We start from the raw sequence: 21,190 nt of genomic DNA, 5'->3' as shown, positions 1-21,190 counted from the left end.
AAACAAATACATGTATAGAGATGGTATATAAGTATATAACTTTACTCACATGGGAAACGGAGGCCACGTGAATGGTTTGTGAGCACAATTAAGTTCACTCAGCATGCCATGCCATCTAATAATTGTAGGAAACAAGTCCAAAAGGCAGTTGACTGTGTAAAGCCACATAAAACAACACAGAAATATGATAAATATGCCGAGTTCAGTGGCTAAACTGCAGGATTTCGCTGAGGTGACGTGACTGCGACCAACGAGACCTAGCTGTCACTCAAGTGGCCACACCCTTAATTATGCAAACTTAATATAACTTAATATAAAGGAAACGGATGAGTTATAAAAAAATTCACCCCCCTCACAGTTGTCATGAAGGGTAATATTACCTGTATTAACCAAAATCTTTTTTTGTACCAGGCTGTTAACACCTTTTTTTCTGCTGTAAAGTTGGCCATTCTAACAGTGGGCTCAATTGAAATTTGCTCCGTTTTGGAGCCAGGAGCGGCCACGACTAGCGGAATTTCGGATGAATTGCAGTTTTAGTTACTTCCGTATTGGCTTCCTGAGGGAGAGCGGGAGGTTGCCGCTTGGTTTAACGTGCAAAGAAATTTGGATAACACCAAGGACGCGCTTTTAGAAGAAAAGTTTCAGTATAAAACAATTAATGTGGCATTACCAGACTATCCTGCATGGAGTTTCATGCAATTCCTGGTGTTTAATTTTTATTCTTTAAACTTTAACTGAAGTTCAGCAGTTCACTCTCATCCAGCATATTTTCATTCAGGATGTTTTAATGGAATTTGATACCGCATGGCGAACGGAAAGACATGCATGATCCTTTAAGCTAATCAAAAATTGCTGCTTACATGGTAAACTCTTAATCAGTTTTATCTTAATCATAAAAGCAGAGTATTGGTGTCGATGTAAATGTACTCAGTGAAAATGGCAGATGAAGTCGCAAGCTGTCAAAGACAGCCCCATTCTCTGCCTTTATGAGCCCTTACATTTCATAAGTTTCACGTTGCTGTGTCAGAATCCTTGCTTGTAAAATACAGCCATACTTTAGAACGCTTAGTTTAAGCAAATTTGATAAAGGTGATCATGCGTGTTGATGAATCTGAAGGGATACCTCCCTCGCTCCAAGGATCCTCTGTACTGCACGTGTTGTGCGTGCTTGCGTGCGTGCGTGTGTGCGTGCTTGCGTGCGTGCATGCGTGTGTGTGTGTGTGTAGTCCACTTAAAATCCAACATGTAAATTATTTTTGTTTGTTATTGGCCTTGATTGTTTTGAAATTGAAATGGCATTTAATGCCTATGCTTCTATTTCTGTAATACATACGGCGTTTCATGATTAATCATGATTAACCTTGATTATTACAAAAAAGTGTGATTAATTATGTTAATTTTTTTAATCATTTGACAGCCCTAATATATATATTAGGCTCAGCTCCCACGTCTCTCGGCCATGCCCCTTCACAACAATAATGATTTCCAGGAAATACAGTCATTTACAAATTTTGTGTAAATGAAAGCATTGAATATACCACAGTTTTTTTAACTAGCAACAACAAAATTAATTATAAATAAAAATATATAATCTTTAGTAATCAAAACAAAACCATTCTAGATCACCTTAAGTATTATTTTGTATTAAAAACTCTAAAGAATTAGAAGCATGTACACAAAAATGAAAGTACTTATTATAGAGCTGTAACTTTAGAAGTGTTCTTTGCTAAAGCTGAATGCTAATCTATGTTGTGAATGATATGTTTGTGCCTGTTGCAGTGCCTTTTCAGCTGTGTACACATTTGGACCCACGTTCAGAGCGGAGAATTCTCAAAGCAGGAGGCACTTGGCTGAGTTTTATATGGTAGAGGCAGAGATCGCCTTCACAGAGTCACTAGATGACCTTATGAAGGTAAAACTCACAAAAGGAATGAAATCATTGTAGGGTAAAAGACACTATCAAGCTACTGATAAAGACTTTAGCCCCCTTATCCCATGGTCTGTTAAAATTCAGTCAGTTTTGATGACAGTTGAAATAAATGTACTTCTCTTAAATATTAGTAGTAACCATAGGTACTCAGTGACAGGTGCCGGAGCCTTCATTCATGTGTGTTATCTCAAGGTCACCAACGTGCGCAACTTGTAATTATGCTTAAAATATTTGCAAAGTAGTATAGCTAACACATGCTACTACGAGCTGTTAGATTTGACCTACACTTAACAATATACAATATGCTACCCATCAGATTTGGCTACCAGTGTAAATTTAAATGTGGAGTACTGTGATATGAAGCTGTAATATTGCCCTAACCTACCTAATCCATAACCCCAACCTCAGAATCATTCAAATACAGTGTTGGTTGCATAATCTGATTGGTAGGATAAAATATCCGGACACCGGCCAAACTGACTGCATTTGGTCACAATACAGAGCACTCACAATAGAATTAGGGGCTCAAACTTGGGCACAGTTCAGACAAACTTTTGAAAAATGAGGCGTGGCTATCCACAATCGCTTTCTAATTGGTCTTCAAAACGATTGTGTATTGTTTGCTGATTCGTCAAGTCTCTCTCATATGACCATTACACAATCGGTAGACTGCAAGTACAGATGTACTTGTGTGCATACTCTGAGCATCGCATATGATGCACTTTATTCTGTGTGGACTAAAATAATTTTTCTGAAATGCAGTAAAAACTATGAAAGCTTGTTCCTGCCACTGAATAAAAAAATAAATACAATTTAAAAAAAATATATAAATCAGAATTCTGAGTTATAAAATCAGAATTCTGAGTTATAAAGTCAGAATCGTGAGTTATAAATTCAAAATTGCAAGTTGTTAAGTCAGAATTGCGAGTTATAAAGTCAGAATTCTGAGATTTAAAGTCAGAATTGCGAGTTAAGAATTCTGAGTTATAAAGTCAGAATCGTGAGTTATAAAGTCAGAATTGTGAGGTATAAAGTCAGAATTCTTGCTTTATATCACGCAATTCTGTGATAAAGCCAATTGCGAGTTATAAAGGGTTTTCTGATATTGTGACTATAATCGTGAGTTATAAAGTCAGAATTCTGAGATTTAAAGTCAGAATTGCGAGTTAAGTTAGAATTCTGAGTTATAAAGTCGCAATTCTGAGTTTTAAAGTCAGAATTCTGAGTTTTAAAGTCAGAATTGCAAGTTATTAAGTCAGAATTGCAAGTTACTAAGTCAGAATTCTGAATTATAAAGTCGCAATTATGGGGTAAATTGTCAGAATTCTAAGTTATAAAGTCAGAATTGCAAGTTATTAAATCAGAAAGAATTGTGAGTTATAAAGTCGCAATTCTGGGGTTATAAGTCAGACTTTAGAGTTATAAAGTCGCTGTTTTGATTAATTAAGTCAGAATTGCGAATTATAAAGTCAGAATTCTGAGTTATAAAGTCAGAATTGCAAGTTGAGTAAGAATTCTGAGTTATAAAGTCAGAATTGAGTTATAAAGTCATAATTCTGAGCTATTTAGTCATAATTCTGAGTTATAAAGTCAGAATTCTGAGTTATAAAGTCAGAATTGTGAGTTATAAAGTCAGAATTACAAGTTGAGTAAGAATTCTAAGTTATAAAGTCAGAATTCTGAGTTATAAAGTCAGAATCGTGAGTTATAAAGTCAGAATTGCAAGTTGAGTAAGAATTCTGAGTTATAAAGTCAGAATCGTGAGTTATAAAGTGAGAATTGTGAGTTATAAAGTCAGAATTCTTGCTTTATATCACGCAATTCTGTGATAAAGCCAATTGCGAGTTATAAAGGGTTTTCTGTTTTAAAAACTGTCCATCAATGGGGCGTTAAAGACACATGCACATTAGCCCCTAATAAAAACAAAAAGCTTGTATACGACTGTTTATTGTTTATCACACTTTCAAAAAGGAAATATGTAGGTCGAACTAGGCTGTTCATTCGTATGGATTTGATCATTACGAATTATGCCACTTATTTCACCATTTGGTCTAAATAGCAGTTATAAAGCATTAAACAGAGCATCTAAAACAATTAGTTGTGTGATTGCTCTAAAAGGCTAAAATTATGACTTCTATATTATTTATCTCTTTGTGTTGATATGATTTACATTTAGTTGCAGCTGTTGTTTCATGATGTAAGGGTGCCCTCATGTGGTGTACTTGAAGCTGCAGACACATGTATTGTACATTATGGGCTAAAACTAAAAGGGCTGTATTAGTTCATATTGCAATTCAGTAAAAGTGTCAACTAAATATTGTGTAATCCTGAGAGGGGTCTGCCTGCAGACTCGGTGCAGATGCAATCTGAACTGCATCTAAAGCTTTTTAATGCACTCACCTAACCCCACCCCTAACCCTACCCCTCACAGTGACGTCACTAGCTCCACTGAGTACATTGTGTCTGACACTGCATCTCTGGGCAATGCAATCTCAGCTTGCATCATAACGGCTGCATCCAGATACTATTGGTCCTTCTGCCCTCTTATTGGGAAAATTGGGCTGCAAATCCATATCAGTTCACAAGCAGAGAACCTAAAGAAAGAGTCACTCCATTAATGGCCTGTCGCGATAACAGGAAACTCCTTTATTACTCACAATTGCGACTTTATATCTCAGAATTCTGACTTTATAACTCAAAATTCTGACTTATAACTCGCAATTCTGACTTTATAACTCGGACTTCTGACCTAACTCACAATTTTGACTTTAGAACTCAGAATTCTGACTCAATAACTTGCAATTCTGATTTTATAACTCAGAATTACAACTGTGCAACTCGGAATTCTGACTTAATAACTCAAGATTGCAACTTTATAACTCAGAATTGCAACTGTGTAACTCAGAATTCTGACTTAATAACTCGCAATTCTGACTTTATAACTCAGGATTCTGACTTTATAACTCAGAATTCTGGCCTTACTCATAATTGCGACTATATCTCAGAATTGCAACAATAATTTGCAATTCTGACTTTATAACTTAGAATTCTGACTTAATAACTCAAATTTTCGACTAAAAAACTCAGAATTGCGACATTATATCTTAAAATTCTGACTTATAACTCGGAATTCTGACTTAGTAACTCGAAACTGCAACTTTATAACTCAGAATTGCTACTTTATATTTTAGAATTCTGACTTAACTTGCTATTCTGACTTTATAACTCAGAATTCTGACTTTATAACTTGCAATTCTGACTTTATACCTCAAAGTTCTGATTTAATAACTTGCAATTCTGACCTAATAACTCAGAATTCTGACTTTCTAACTCGCAATTCTGTCTTTATAACCTGTAATTGCGACTTTTTAACTCAGAATTTCGACTTAATATCTCAGAATTCTGACTTATAACTCGCAATTCTGACTTTATAACTCAGAATTCTGACTTAACTCAGAATTACGACTTTATAACTCAGAATTGTGACTTTATAACTCGCAATTCTGACTTTAAATTTTTAATTTGAGTTATCTCGTAAGTCAGGATCTCCCATTTTTGTTTGTTTACACACCTTTTACATTCACAATCATCTTAATTATACACTATGTGCAAAAAAAAAAAAAAAAAAGATCATAATGGGGCACTTAAGTTGGATTGATCATCAACAAGTTATACTTTGTTCATCTTAAAGCTTGTTTTTCATCTCCAGGTAATGGAGGACTTATTCAAGGCTGCCACAGAGCATGTGTTTTCAAATTGCACAGAGGATGTAGAGTTATTTCACAAACATGTGGCACCAGGACATCGGGTATGATGAACAAATCTTTTATTAGAGCATTAAGTGTTTGTGCAAAACAAATGTTGGTAATAATAAACTCCTTTTCATCCCCAGGAGCAAGTGGATCCCATGTTGAACAGAAAATTTAATGTGTACGTATTATTTTTCAATTTTGTCTTCATTTCCCAGATTTAGCTCACTGTACTTTTCAAAGTAGGCACTGCAAAAACACTACATTATTTTATTAGATCTAAAATATGCTGAATATAAGCCTATTGTTATTAAATCATATGAGTAACTGTCATCGCTCTTGTAAATCTAAATTGAGTTATATTTGCTATCTCCAGCATTTCTTACACCGAGGCGATAGACATTCTCAAGAGCAGCTCACAGAACTTCACATTCAGCCCTGAGGCAAGTACAGTACAGCATTAGTTGTGTACACTAAAATTTACATCGCAGCTTAACCTATGTAATGCATTATGATATATAATAGAATGATGAATTGTGATTAAACATTTAATTGACTGTTTTGCTCATATATATTTTTTCCCCTTTTTAAGAATTGTCTTGTATAAAGTATTCAATAGGACCATATGTTTTTTTTTTATTATTATATATAATAATATTTCTAAATATTAATGAAATAATACACAAAGTATACACACTATATGTAAATACATATTTTGTATTTATTAGCCCTCCTGTGAAGTTAAAATATAATGTTTTTTTATATATCTTAATTGGTTCTCTTCATATCTGAAGTAAAGGATAGAACTATATCAGTCAGTTTGGGCAACTCTTGTTCTTCTGTCATTCAATTAATGTGTGGGGTTACACAGGGCTCGATACTGGGTCCTGTTTTGTTTTCCATTTACTTACTTCTGTTGGGAAAAATATTTGAAAAGCATGGCATAAATTATCATCTAAATGCTGATGACTTTCAAATCTACTTCCCCATAAAATGGGGATCAATGCTCCCTTTAGGCTTTGTCAAATTGTTTGACTGATGTGAAGAGTTAGTTAGCGAATAACTTTCTTTTACTGAACAAGGACATACAGTTGAAATCAGAATTATTAGCCCCCTATGAATTTTTTCCTTTTTTTTTTTTTTCATATTTTCCAAATTATGTTTAACATAGCAAGGACATTTTCACTTTGTCTTTTATTCTGAAATTTTTGAAATTTTTTTTTTCTGGAAAAAAGTCTTATTTGTTTAATTTTGGCTAGAATAAAAGCAGTTTCAAAGTTATACTTTTTTTAAGCACCATTTTAGGGACAAATCTATTAGCCCCTTTAAGCTAATTTTTCCTTTATAAACAACAGAACAAACCATCGTTTTACAATAATTTGCCTAATTACCCTAACCTGCTTAGTTAACCTAATTAATCTAGTTAAGCCTCTAAATGTCACTATAAGCTGTATAGAAGTGTCTTGAAAAATGTATAGTAAAATATTATTTACTGTAATCATGGCAAAGATAAAATAAATCAGTTATTAGAAATTAGTTATTAAAACTATTATCTTTAGAAATGTGCTGAAAAAAAATCTTCTCTCTGTTAAACACAAATTAAGGAAAAAATAAACAAGCAGTCTAATAATTCAGGGGGGCTATTAATTTTGACTTCAACTGTATGTGAATTGATTGTTTTTGGTCAAAAAGGTTCAGATTGTAATGGCAATCTGTTGATGCTTCCTTGAAAATGACATTCCTCTGTTAAAAAGTCTTGTTGTTGTCTTTGACTCTTTAAATTGGATCACCAAATTAATGTGATTGCCAAAAATAGTTGTTTTTTTTTCTATTTTTTTTTCTATATCTATTTTTTCTATATATATTGCCAGGCTGAAGTGTGTCCTATCTTTCAGTGATTTGGAAAAGGTGGTTCATGCCTTTGCTTCTTCTCATCTGGATTGTTGCAATGCATTGTATCTGGGTGTGAGACAGGCCTCTCTCTTGTGACTGCAGCTGGTCCCAAATGCAGCTGCTGGGCTTTTAACAGGCACCAAAAAACAAGAACACATTACACCTGTACTGGTTTTCCCTACACTGGCTACCAGTCCAGTTTAGAATTTATACAAAGTACTGCTGTATGTTTTTAAATCCATCCATAGCCTTGACCCTGTATATTTCTGAGCTAATTAATATACACCAACCCTTGAGACCTCTTTGCTTTAAAGATCAACTCCAATTATATTATAGTACCAATTATAGTATTTATTATTTAATATTTTTGAGAAGGTCTTAAGTCTTTAATTTGGCTGTTTAAAATTTTTTGTAAAAAAATAAAATAAAATTTGGTTCAATATTTTTAGCCCCCTTTTCAGTTGGCTACAGAACAAAACACTGTTGCCTAATTAACCTAGCTAAAATAGGCAAACCTTTAAATTGCACTTTAAGCTTAATACTAATCTACTTATTACTTATTATGTTGCAAAATAATTGATAAAATAATATACATGTACCGATCACTTTATTACATACAATGTACTAGAACCTGCTTTGAACCAGTACCTTTGTAACCGGTATGTACCGGACTGAATTAGGATATGAATTTTAGTGCCTAATTTCAGTGCCACTGGTGCTGCGACAAGGACGTAAGAAGTATCAAGGCGTGCCTCAAAGGCACACAGAGGTACGCATTGTTACACCATCTCTGAACATTTTATTCTAAACAACTTTGACGAATACGGACAGGCAATGTCAGGCAATTGTTCTTGTTGCTTAGGGAATGAACGCACGCAGTACAGAGCATTCGGTGAGCAAGAGGGAATCTTCAGATCAACACACAAGATCGCGTTCATCAAATTTTCCTTAAATTAAGCATTCTAAAGCATATTTTAGCAAGGATTCTGACACAGCAATGTGAAGCAGATGCTTTACAAAAGTTGCGTGTAATGGGGAAACTCGTCAAACTTTTTGAGGGCTCATGGAATCAACTTAAAGGCAGAGGAATGGACTCTGAAAGCTTGCAACATCATCTGGCACTTTCGATGAGTAGGTACATGGACACCAATGCTCCGATTTTAATATGATTTAGACAATACTCTGATTAAGAGTCTAGACTACCATGTAAACAGTGATTTTTGATAACCTTAAAGGACCACAGACACCTGCGTTGCGAATTGCTAAGGTTTTTTCTTTCCATTCACTGTGCAGTATCAAATTGCATTAAAAGAGCACACTTATACCAGTCCATCAAATACCTGTTTATCATGGGGGCATAAATGAGATGTTCCTGAATAAAAGTGAAACGGCAGTTAAAGTTGAAATATAAAAAATTAAACACCTGAAATTAAATGAAACTCCGGGGGAAACATGGATAATGTTTTGATGCTATGACTTTAGTCGATCTAAAAGCAAGTCATGTAAACACCTTGACCATATTATTGCCTTATTCAGATTAAGGCAAATCATTAGATTACTGATAACCATGTAAACACAGTCATAAGCCCCAACCCTAGAAAAAAAACAAGTTCAGTAATTTGATGACAGCCTTTTAACAGTAGTAAGCTAATGTAGTTTCATAATGCAAATCTTATATTCATGCTAATCAACAAATGATCAAATTAAATATATCAACGCAATTCAAAATTTATAAAATATGAATTTATGTTTATTTAAAAACATTTTTTAAAAGATTTTGTCAAATAAAAGATTTTTCTAGAGTCATCCACCATAATTTTGTGGCTAAAAGTATCAGTTCAGGCACTGTTTTGGCAACGGTACAGTATTAAAAGCATTTTAGCACCGATATTAAAATAACTCCAAACGATACCCAACACTAGTTGGACCCCCTCTTACTTTCAGAAAGGCCTTAGAACAGTGGCTGCAGATTTGTCATGATTCATGATGGAAATCTCCCGTTTCACCACATCCCAAATGTGCTCTATTGGATTGAGGTCTGATGACTGTGGAGGCCATTTGAGTACAGTGAATTCATTGTCATGTTCAAAAAAACAGTCTGAGATGATTCACAATTTATGACATGACATGTTATCCTGCTGGTAGTAGCCATCAGAAGATGGGCACACTGTGGTCATAAATGGATGGACATGGGCAGAAAACAATATTCAGGTAGGCTGTGGCATTGACACAATGCTTGATTGGTACTAATGGGCCCAAAGTGTGCCAAGAAAATATTACCACACCATTACACCACCCCCACCACCAGCCTGAGCCATTAATACATGGCAGGATGGATTCATGCTTTCATGTTGTTGACACCAAATTCTGACCCTACCGGCCGAATGTGGCAGCAAAACTTGAGACTTATCAAAACAGGCAACATTTGTGTAATCTTTTATTGTCAAATTTTGGTGAGCCTGTGTGAATTGTAGCCTCAGTTTTCTGTTCTTAGCTGACAGGAGTTACACCTGGTGTGATCTGCTGCTGTAGCCCATCCACCTTAAGGTTTGATATGTTGTGTGTTCACGGATGCTCTTCTGCATACCTTGGTTGTAAGAGTGGTTATTTAAGTTACTGTTGCCTTTCTATCAACTCCAACCCATCTGACCATTGTCCTCTGGCATCAACAAGGAATTTGTGCTCACAGAACTGCTGCTCACTGGATATTTTCTCTTTTTTAGACCATTCTCTGTAAACCCTAGGAATGGTTGTGCGTGAAAATCACAGTAGATTAGCAGTTTATGAAATACTCAGACCAGCCCATCTGGCACCAACAACGTTGCCACATTCAAAGTCACTTAAATTACCTTTCTTCCCCATGTTGATGCTCTGTTTAAACTGCAGCAGATTGTTTTGACCATGTCTACATGCCTAAATGAGCATTAAATGCATTTAATGCTCAAATATTTTCAACTTGATACTAAACTCATAATACAGCACATTATCACGATGAACTCAAGTAAGTGATAAGTTCATGAGACAATTTTTCAAAAACATGGCAGGTCTAGTTCATAAAGAATCTTTTCTGCCTTTCTTTTACATCTATCCTTACTTTCTACCCCTTTCTTTTCTTTGCATTAGTGGGGCTGTGATCTTCAGACGGAACATGAGAAGTTCCTTGTTAAGCACTGCGGAAACACCCCTGTGTTTGTTGTAAACTATCCCTACGAGTTAAAGCCATTCTATGCCAGAGACAACCAGGACCACCCCAGACATACAGTAAGAATGAGCTCTTTTCAGCACTCTTGACAAACATTTATTAGTTAATTAGCATTCATGCCATGTCATATTTCAGTCTGTCAGGGGAAATGAACACTCACATGATAGAATATCAGTTGTCGTTTTTAAATTATAATGATTTTGACTGCATGAATGCAGAATACTGCGGTATAAGGTATGTTTCGTAATTTTCTTTACCCCATGTGCTGCTTTTGTTTTTTAAATCATTATATTTTTGTATTTTTCGACAGGCAGCTGCTGTAGACCTCTTGGTTCCTGGTGTCGGGGAGCTTTGTGGTGGATCTCTGAGAGAGGAGAGACTACAACTTTTAACACAAAGACTATCACAGTAAGAGTTTTTATACTCCTTTTTTAACAATTAATAATATAGGATGCATGGTATAATAATTCAACAGTTTTGAGGCCCAAATATACAGTGCATCAGGAAAGTATTAATAGCACTTCACTTTTTCCACAATTTTTTTATGTTACAGTCTTATTCCAAATGGATTAAATTAATTCATTTTCGCAAAATTTTAGACACTGTAGCCCATAATGACAATGTAAAAAAAGATTTTTTTGAAATTGTTGAAAATTATAAAAAATAAAAAAACCTGATTCACAGACTTTGGTTTAAAGCTCTGAATTGAGCTCAGGTTCATTCTGTTTCCACTGATCATTCTTGAGATGTTTCAGCAGCTAAATTGGAATTTACCTGTGGTAAGTTCAGTTGATTGGACATGATTTGAAAAGGCATACACTAGTCTATATAAGGTCCCAGGGTTGAAAGTGCATGCCAAAGCACAAACCAAGCATGAAGACAAAGGAATTGTCTGTAGACCTCCGAGACATTGTCTCGAGGCACAAGGCTGGGGAAGGTTACTGCTGCTCTGAAAGTTCCAGTGAGCACAGTGGCCTTTATCATCCATAAGTGGAAGATGATTGAAACCACCAGGACTCTTCCTAGAGCTGGCCAGCCATCTACGCTGAGTGATCGGGGGAGAAGGGCCTTAGTCAGGAAGGTGATCAATAACCCAAAGGCTTCTGAAGGACTCTTAAGCCATAAGAAACAAAATTCTCTGGTCTGATGAGACTAAAATTGAACTCTTTGGAGTGAATGCCTGGCGTTACGTTTGGAGAAATCCAGGCAACGCTCATTACCAGACTGATACCATCCCTAAAGTGAAGCATGATAGTGGCAGCATCATGCTGTGGGGATGTTTTTCAGCAGCAGGAACTGAAAGATTAGTCAGGATAGAAGGAAAAATGAATACAGCAATGTACAGAGACTTGCTGAATGAAAACCTGCTTCAGAGTGCTCTTGAGACTGTGCTCCCTCAGACTGGGGCAACAGTTCATCTTCCAGCAGGACAATGACCAAAAGCACATCGCTAAAATATCAATGGAGTGGCTTTACAACAACTCTGTGAATGTCATTGAGTGGCTCAGCCAGTCCTATCGTCCTATTGAACGCCGAATTGCTGGAGAGATCTGAAAATGGCTGTACACTGTTGTTCCTATCCAACCTGATGGAGTTTGAGAGGTACTGCAAAGAGGAATGGGAAAAAATTCCCAAAGACAGGAGTGCCAAGCTTGTGGCATCATATTCAAAAAGCCATGAGGCTGTAATTGCTGCCAAAGCTGCATCAACAAAGTATTTAGCAAAGACTGTGAATACTTATGTACATATGATTTTTCAGGTTTGCAACATTTATAAAAAATCTGTTTTCACATTGTCATTATGGGGTATTGTGTGTAGAATTTTGAGGAATTAAATTAATGTAATCCATTTTGGAACTAGGCTGTAACATTAAAAAAATTGGAAAAAGTGAAGCGCTGTGAATACTTTCCGGATGTACTGTATAATATACTGTATCCACGGGTACATTTTATATTAGCAAATTTATCACCGATTAATAATGTAAACATTTTTTTAATTATTTAAAAATAGACAAATAGGCAGTTGTGGAATGTGAAGCTTAAAGATGGTGCACATGTTTTATTACTGCAAAATAAAACTAAAGATGCCACTAAAATTTGCCACTAAGGTGAGCACAAAAATACCCCTGCAAAATGAATGTAAAATGACTTGTGAAATGTTTGTGGCATTACATTTAGATGTTCATGCATTGCATCATTGCGTTTGTTTTTCTGCTGCCGAACCTTATAACCAGTCACACACAAGCTTATGAGCACAGTAGACAGTCAGAGGTGTTTAGATCATTTACCACTAAACTCAAAATGTAAAATGTACAGTTTTAAACTGATTTTGTGATTTGACCGAAGCATAAGTTAAATTTATTAAATTAAAATGACAACACAGATGCATTTAAAGGTGCTTTGACTCCACTGAAGCATAAAAATGGGACAATATGTTTGCAGATATTTAAGAAACATGCTCGGTGAACATCAGGGCTTAATTTGAGCTGGATCTTGCAAGATTCTGTTCAGGAAAATGTCAGATATTTGTGTTTTGCGTTCTGGTATTTATTTTAAATGGTCCGGCATTAACTTGTGCGTGGTGTACACCTTGACTCACTCACACGCATACATGTGTGTTTAAAGTCTGTTTTAAAAAATAAATGTATATGCGCACACAAACACATGATGGCCTTCAACAATATTTTCAGCCAACTGGCTTTCTTAGGTTTACAATCACTCTCATTGGTTGGTGATTATTGTTTTGCACGCAGTGAGCAGCGAAAATAAATAATGGCATAGTGGCCTACCTAAATAATATTTGTTTTTTTTTCAAAATGGCATTTAGGTCACGCCTGTTTTCATTTTTAAAACCTTGAGTAAGTCTGATAATGAGCTTGATCAAAAGAGATCTTGAGAGGCTGAAACAGCACAAATGGATGAGAATAGCAGGAGACAGACGCTAAACAATCTCAAGTCAGCCAGGCAACATGACAAAGGAGGTAACTGGGCTCTTCTTGAAGATTAGATTAGATTAGAGTGAGCCATTAAATTATTTGATTTTCACTTGGCACATAATAGTAAAGTGAACTGAATGGAGATTGTTCTTATATTTTATGTTTGCCGCTACACGATTTTAATTCTGTGTCTATCTGAATTATTCATGAATAAATAATCAATTCTTGAGTACATTGCATGACATGCTGAATAAAAGGTAAACTGTTTCTCCCTAGGGTGAAACTCTCTCCATATATCGAACATGCCAAGTTCTTTAAGCAGTCTTTGTATCATTTTAGCATTTGAAGTTTTCTTTCTGTTGGGACTAGTTGTATCAAGTCTGGGTTCAATGTAAACATTTAGGTCCCCACCTACTATCAAAGTACCGTGTGACTCTGTAACTATCAAATTAAATATTTTCTTAAAGAATGTTTTTGTACTTCCTGGTGGAGTATACACATTAAATAATGTAATTTCTTTATTATCTAATTTCCCCCTAACTAAAATATATCTACCCTCTTTATCTTTAATTTCTGATATAAGTTCAAAGTTCACTGAATTAGGAATCAGAATAGCTACACCCCTCTTACGTCCTGATTTATGTGATGAATAGAAAGTATTTTTAAAGCCAAGTCTTTAATTTCTCGTGTTCTTGAGGTGATAGGTGGGTCTCCTGCCAATTAATTATTTGTATTTTTTCTTGTTTCATTTTCGCAATTATCTTGCTTCTTTTAATTGGACTATGTATGCCATTGACATTCCTAAATAATATTTGTTTTTTTTTTCAAAATGGCATAGAGGCCACGCCTGTTTTCATTTTTAAAACCTTGAGTAAATCTGATAATGAGCTTGATCAAAAGAGATCTTGAGAGGCTGAAACAGCACGAATGGATGAGAATAGCAGGAGACAGACGCTAAACAATCTCAAGTCAGCCAGGCAACATGACAATGGAGGTAACTGTGAGCCATTAAATTATTTGATTTTCACTTGGCACATAATAGTAAAGTGAACTGAATGGAGATTGTTCTTATATATTTTATGTTTGCCGCTACACGATTTTAATCATGACTGACCTATAACGTTATATGGCTCAAATTATTGAAAGACCATTCAAAAATGTGATGCTTTTTTTTCGCTATCACTGTTTAATGACGTCATGTACTGGGAAAACTGAAATTGTTTGATGGACGTCAGTCAATGTAACTTTTACTTCCTGGTTTTGTTCTGGAAATTATTCATTTACAAATTAATCACTGGTGAAAAAGAATGCTAAAGTAAGTTATTCTCCTTTAAAATATGCATTCCATGCTGGAATGTCTGTCCTTGTTTTGCTCTCTTTGTTCCACCTGCTGCCTGATTAGGGTTGTCCTGGAAGAAAATGTACTGTATTTCATTTCAGTGTTGAAGGCTTCTTCAGTGTATTCAGCCATCTTCTGCGAGATAAGATGTTTTTTTTTTTAATGAGCAAATAATATAAATATTACAAATGTAAACATTAGCTGAGCAGCGTAAATTGTAATTCCATACCCTAACAACACGCAACGCGACAAGATTCTAGTGACAAGCAATTTAAATGTCTACACCAGATGCAACATGAGAAAAACATTTAAAAGCATTCATTCAGAGGCACAGAATAGTGCATTCAGCAACTAAATGGTAGTTTAGTGGTAATGTTTAGAATCTAATTAATACGTATTAATTCTCTTCAACGTTATTAAAAGTACATGCTGAGTAGTTTTCTAATACTTTTGTCATCATTGTCAACTGTCTGCTGCTGCTTTCAATATGGCAACAAATGTCACGTAAAAAATGTCAATCAAACTGACCATTACCATTTACCATTAAAAAAGCACACATGATCAGTAGCTGAGGTGATCATTGTCTTAGTAGTTTATGCTGTCGTTTAGCCATGAGATATTGAAATTAGGGTTCTGTCAATAGACGATGCCATCGTTCATCGCTGATGGCCAGTATCACAATGCTGAGCTGGCATCGCCGATCCTCCGCCCCGCCTGCGTCGCAAACCCGCTTCGAAAAAATACACACTTAGGCCCTGTTTACACTAATACGTCTCAGTTTTATAAACAAAAATAATAAAAATAAAATTTTAGAACGAAAATTATCCACGTCCACACTGGTGTTTCATCTAGCATTTCGGAACAGCCCTCCGTCCGCTAAAAACACACACACAATCACACAGCCACACGCACACAAACACAGCTGCACACACACACTTCTATGCGCTCGGCTGAGCTCCATAGAGCAGTGCACGTCAGACAGTTTGTCAAGGATGTATCGCTGGATGGTGTCTCACTATAGTTGTTAAAGGAGATATTTAATTAACCTTTTCTCTATATAACCACTCTTCAGCCTTTTGAATCTATCATGTAACTTATCACAGCATCAGCACACTGCTTCAATCTTTCACTTTTACTTTTGTACTTAGCGAAAATCTCAGATATTGTTCGTTGGTTCCTGTGGATGTTCAACTTTATACCAATCGAGTTTGTCGAGACCATTATAACGACACAGGTCACTCTGCCTATTCATGCCAGAGTCCTGCGGAAAAAGTGATTGACAGGTAGTAATTTGTGTGAACTTATTTTATTTATGATTTGGTTATGGGTAAAACAAAGACTATGCGGGTCAGGTAGTTAAAATAGTAGGCTACAAATAAATATTTGTTATGCAATAATTAAGTAGTCATAAATGATTAATTCATCTTCGCCTATGCCATCGTCCATCACGATATTTCACATTAGACATCGTACGATGCCAAATTGGTTGACATCGCCCAACCCTAATTGAAAACGTTTCTAAACATGATATTTCGGATGGTAGTTTGGACAAAAACTCCTATTAACATGGAAAACATTCATTTTTTCATATATTGTTGTAGGTGTTTAAACTATGGGCTCGATAGCAGCAACCTGCATTTGCATAATTTCAAAAGTATTTTGAATTTGAACTACAATAGCTAATTCAACCACCTTTAATAATTAAGGCAATTGTAAAAGTTGTACTTGTGAAACTAAACATTTGAAATCAATCCTGTTGTTGTGTCTTAATTCTTCTCTGACCCTGTTATGTTTGCCTTGTTTCACAGGGCTGGATTGGAGGACACATATGCATGGTAGGTTGATATTTACCAATCAAACTTATTTTATTCTTAACTGAGGGTATGTTTACTCTTTAACAACATCTTGAAAAAAAAAAAAAAAAAAAAAATATATATATATATATATATATATATACATATATATATATATATATATATATATATATATATATATATATATATATATATATATATATATATATATATATATATAATTTTTTTTTTTTTTCCTGAGTGATTTTTGAAAAGTTATGCATACAGACAAAGGTAAAAATAATCCCATTAAAAACAGATGATCTAAAGCACCATATTCTGCATGACAGACCAATAAGTGGCAATGTCACTTTGTAAAGAAATACTTCTCACCCACACACATAAGTTGCATCCCAAATGGCACACAATGCACTTATGCACTATGTACTTATGCGCTTGCATACTCGACAGCATACTATATGTATGTAGTGTCGTCCCAAATGAAACACTAACGTTTTTTAACAAAGTGGAAATTCAAACCACTTCCCATATGACGTTAGACAGTTGCCAAATTAGTGAAATAAATGACCAAACTACTAAACAATACCTGCCATGATTATAACCGCGTTCACCATCGAGAGGTGGAATAATCACTCTCACTCTCGCTTTCACCATCCAAAACAAATAATCAAACATCAGTGGCCGAAAGCTCAGCCACTTCCGCTACGTGAGCAAAACTGCGGTCGTTGAGTCCGTGAAGTGTCCATCATTACACATTTCATTTAAATGGTTAAATAAGTGCATCATCTGGGTAATTAAAGTGCACTTATTATTTTTACTTTACAATGTGAGCACACAACTTATACACTATTTATACTACAAAATGGCATAGAATAGTGCCTAAGTATGTGATTTGGAACGCACCTATAGAACTCTGTTGTCTGCCATTTTTATTTTGCTTTTTAAGTATACTTTAAGTGAAGTACATGTAAACTAAATTGACATTTTTAGGCCACCAAAACACTGTTGTTGTGTATATAAATGGTCAAAACATGACATGTTTTCAGTTGTTAGTCAAAAATGCGGTCATTTAATATGTGTACTTTGTGACTAACAGGTATCTACAGCTGAGAGAATTTGGCTCCGTACCTCATGGTGGTTTTGGGATGGGGTTTGAGAGGTACCTGCAATGCATTCTGGGACTCAACAATATCAAAGATGCGATTCCATTTGCAAGGTTCTCGCACTCCTGCCAGCTTTGATGAAGTCTTATAAAATGAAAACAATGACTGAATGTGCTTTGTTATTTTTTATTTCTGATGGATGACATTTTGAAGCTTGTTTTACATTTCAAACGTGTTCTTTTTCTGATCGACATTTCAGGTCTTTAAGGCCGAATCCCAATACCAGTTTAGAGCCTGAAATCCTCCCCTTGGTCCTTTATAAAAAAAAAAAGTTAATAAAATAATAAGTCAGAAGGGGTAGGGATGAAAACATTCCCGTTACAAAAAATGGGACGTCACTAAACTAGAACACATCATTATCACTAGCTCATAGTTCACACGAGATGTCATTCCAAAAGGTGCAAAAACAGTAACGTTTTTACTCCATTTTCAGCTCAAACATATGATCCTCCAAATTTCCTCAGGCGTCCCTGTTATGACTGATGGATCATGTTGCATGAAGCGCGAACTGTATTGTGTATTTACACAGTGCTCCTAAACATGACGGTAACGGTAAAAAATAACAACATGAACGTTATACCAGACGCGCTGGATAAAATTTATTTACAGTCCCTAGACTCCTTAGACAAGGTGTTATGTAAAGTTAACGAGTATCAGAATTTTAAATATATATATATATATATATATATATATATATATATATATATATATATATATATATATATATATATATATATATATATATATATAATGAATATATATGAAAAATATATGAATATATATGAAAAAGTGCCAAAAACGTGTTGCCATTTAAACAGAAGTAATGATTAACAGTAAATAAATAATTCAATAAAATAATGAAATAAATTAAAAAATTGTATTTGTGTAATGTAAATCTAAGCTATTAGTTAATATTTCCCTTTTAAAGAGAATAAGTGTTGTCAAAGGCTGCTCAAAATCTGCCTGAAAGGCACATTTAATCAACTATATTACAAATTGCTTTGTTATTTTTCTTTTTGGGTGTGCTCACGGCCTTCTTTCAACTAGGTGTACCTGGAAACTGTGAGTCGCACTGCAAGCCGTGCCTCCATTAGAAATAACGAACTTGCGCACGCAAAAGAATAACCCTTCGTTAAAAGCTTTTACTGTAGTTATATAGCCTCTGTGTACAAGCTCAGAACTTCAAACTAGCACATAGTATTTATAACTTTTAGTTACAGCAGTTTTGTTCCTTGCAGAAACGCTGTGTTGAGAAACCTTTATGATTAATAAACTGTGACAAATCGCGGGTAATAGTGAAATTGGTTAATCGTTGCATCCCTTAGTTGGAAAGTGACCAAAATCCAACGTGGAGCCAACATCTTAAGCCAACGTTATATTGACGTCAAATACTGACATTTATTCGTCAGGTATAGCAACCAAAATCCAACATCTGATACAAGTTATAGTGGTAACGTCCACATAACGTCAAGCTGTAACGTCATTAAATGTACATATTTAGTTGCTTTTCGGTTAGACGTTGGACATTGATTTTCATTTCCAAACAAGATGCAATGTTATGGAATGAAATCAATTCCAAAAGAATTGAATTAAAAAGCTTGTTGAATAAAAATAATGCACAGAATTAACAAGATCTTGCATTTTAATGACTTGAATTGCAGGGTTTGTATTTTTTGGTCCTGAAATTTAGCATAGCTGTTTATTTAAGCTGTGGATATTTCAACCAAAAAATTTCAAACACGTTTTTATACTTGTAAATTCAATAATTTATATTCAATTACCAGATTTCACTTTCAAAATATCCAAAACCCTTTAAAAATACAATGTATAATATTGAAAAGTCAATTTTTAGTTCATTTTATTTCAGTTTAAATATTTACTTCCATGTATTTAGTGGTTCAAATTTGACTGTTAAAATTCAACATTACATCCGGAACCTGCAGGAAAAGCAGTAGACTGCAGATTGAAGATCGCCAGCTGCTTTTTCACAGCAGGTGAAGATGGAATAATTTAAGATTTTTAAGCCAGTAAAAAGGCAGGAAAAAAATTAATGCTAAAAAAGGCACAAAAGTAGCAATTAATATTAATATCAATGTCTTGGACATTATAAGTAATAATGAGTATGAGTAAAATGAGTAAAGGATGTTTTGGTCATCTATATATGCCGTATGTAACAGAAGCCAGCTGGTGATCGCATAAACAGCAAACCTCACTGCTCGGATCCAGCAACAGATGTTGTTCTGCAATCTTTAGCCTCATCAGAGCATTTGTCTCCCATGCCTGTATAGATGAATTACCAACCTATGTTGCGAATGACGTTACACGGGTGCAAAAAAAGACCAGCTGCAATAGCAAACATGTCGTGTTGTGTTGAGTATTTGTAATTTGTTCCTTTACACCACTGGATACAAGATTTACAAGAGGACAGGCAAGTCTGGGTCTGGAGGCTCTACATTTAGGGTCACCAACAATATTCCTGGATCAATACCTTGCTGCAGAATTCCACCCAAATACTGTAGGTATAACTGCAGCCTGGGGACCTTCAAGTGGAAGGGTTTACACCGCAAGTAATGATGGGAAACACAAAGGGGGAGGGACTTATACTACAAGTAGGCTGGGTTTAGGTGGTGTAGCTGGAGTAGACATAAATAAAACCAAAACACTAAATAAAAAAATAAAAATAAAAAAAAAATTAATCTGGATCAAATTTGTCCAGAATTGACAATTGTTTTGCTATCCAGGCTTAACTGAACCATCTTTCTTTTATGACAGTTTTTAAAAGAACATTGGGTTGGATCACTGTGATCCAATTACCACATTTTAGGATTACAAAATCCTGTATACCAGAGCCTTAAATGGAACCAATAGTGTAGCCTACTAGCTTAGCATAGATCAACAGGTAGCCAAAATACCAGTTTCCACAAACAGCCATTGTTTGTTTTGATGGTAAGAAATAGAAACATTGCAATTAACGAACATTTTACATGTTTTAGTTTATTCTAATACAATACTGCTTTGATTTTGTTTGGTTGTTGTTGTTTACTATACTGTATTTCATTAGATATGGCATGCTTCATAAAGGCTTTAAATATTTAAAAAATGTATATGTCATCAGTAACCATTAAGTTTGTGGTCATTCACTTAAAAAATAACATTTTTACATTT

General features: G+C 34.9%; 1 protein-coding gene across 2 annotated transcripts in view; it reads left to right on the top strand.

The window, feature by feature from the left end:
• Window positions 1–18,135, top strand: part of nars2 (asparaginyl-tRNA synthetase 2, mitochondrial) — a 32,060-nt gene extending 13,925 nt beyond the window's left edge. Inside the window, exons 2-10 of one of the 2 annotated variants that reach the window (XM_068213568.2) lie at window positions 779–838; window positions 1,780–1,912; window positions 5,640–5,738; window positions 5,823–5,860; window positions 6,056–6,122; window positions 10,696–10,833; window positions 11,085–11,182; window positions 16,857–16,883; window positions 17,959–18,135. In XM_068213568.2, coding sequence (XP_068069669.2) covers window positions 822–838; window positions 1,780–1,912; window positions 5,640–5,738; window positions 5,823–5,860; window positions 6,056–6,122; window positions 10,696–10,833; window positions 11,085–11,182; window positions 16,857–16,883; window positions 17,959–18,103 — 762 coding nt within the window. In that variant the 5' untranslated portion in view covers window positions 779–821 and the 3' untranslated portion in view covers window positions 18,104–18,135. 2 annotated transcript variants of the gene reach the window in all.
• The last annotated feature ends 3,055 nt before the right edge of the window (window positions 18,136–21,190 follow it).

The sequence above is a fragment of the Danio rerio genome, chromosome 15 (assembly GCF_049306965.1).
Source record: "Danio rerio strain Tuebingen ecotype United States chromosome 15, GRCz12tu, whole genome shotgun sequence".
Classification (NCBI taxonomy): Eukaryota; Metazoa; Chordata; class Actinopteri; order Cypriniformes; family Danionidae; genus Danio; species Danio rerio.
The sequence above is the reverse complement of the archived record's forward strand: the minus strand, read 5'-3'. Positions and strand labels throughout refer to the sequence as shown.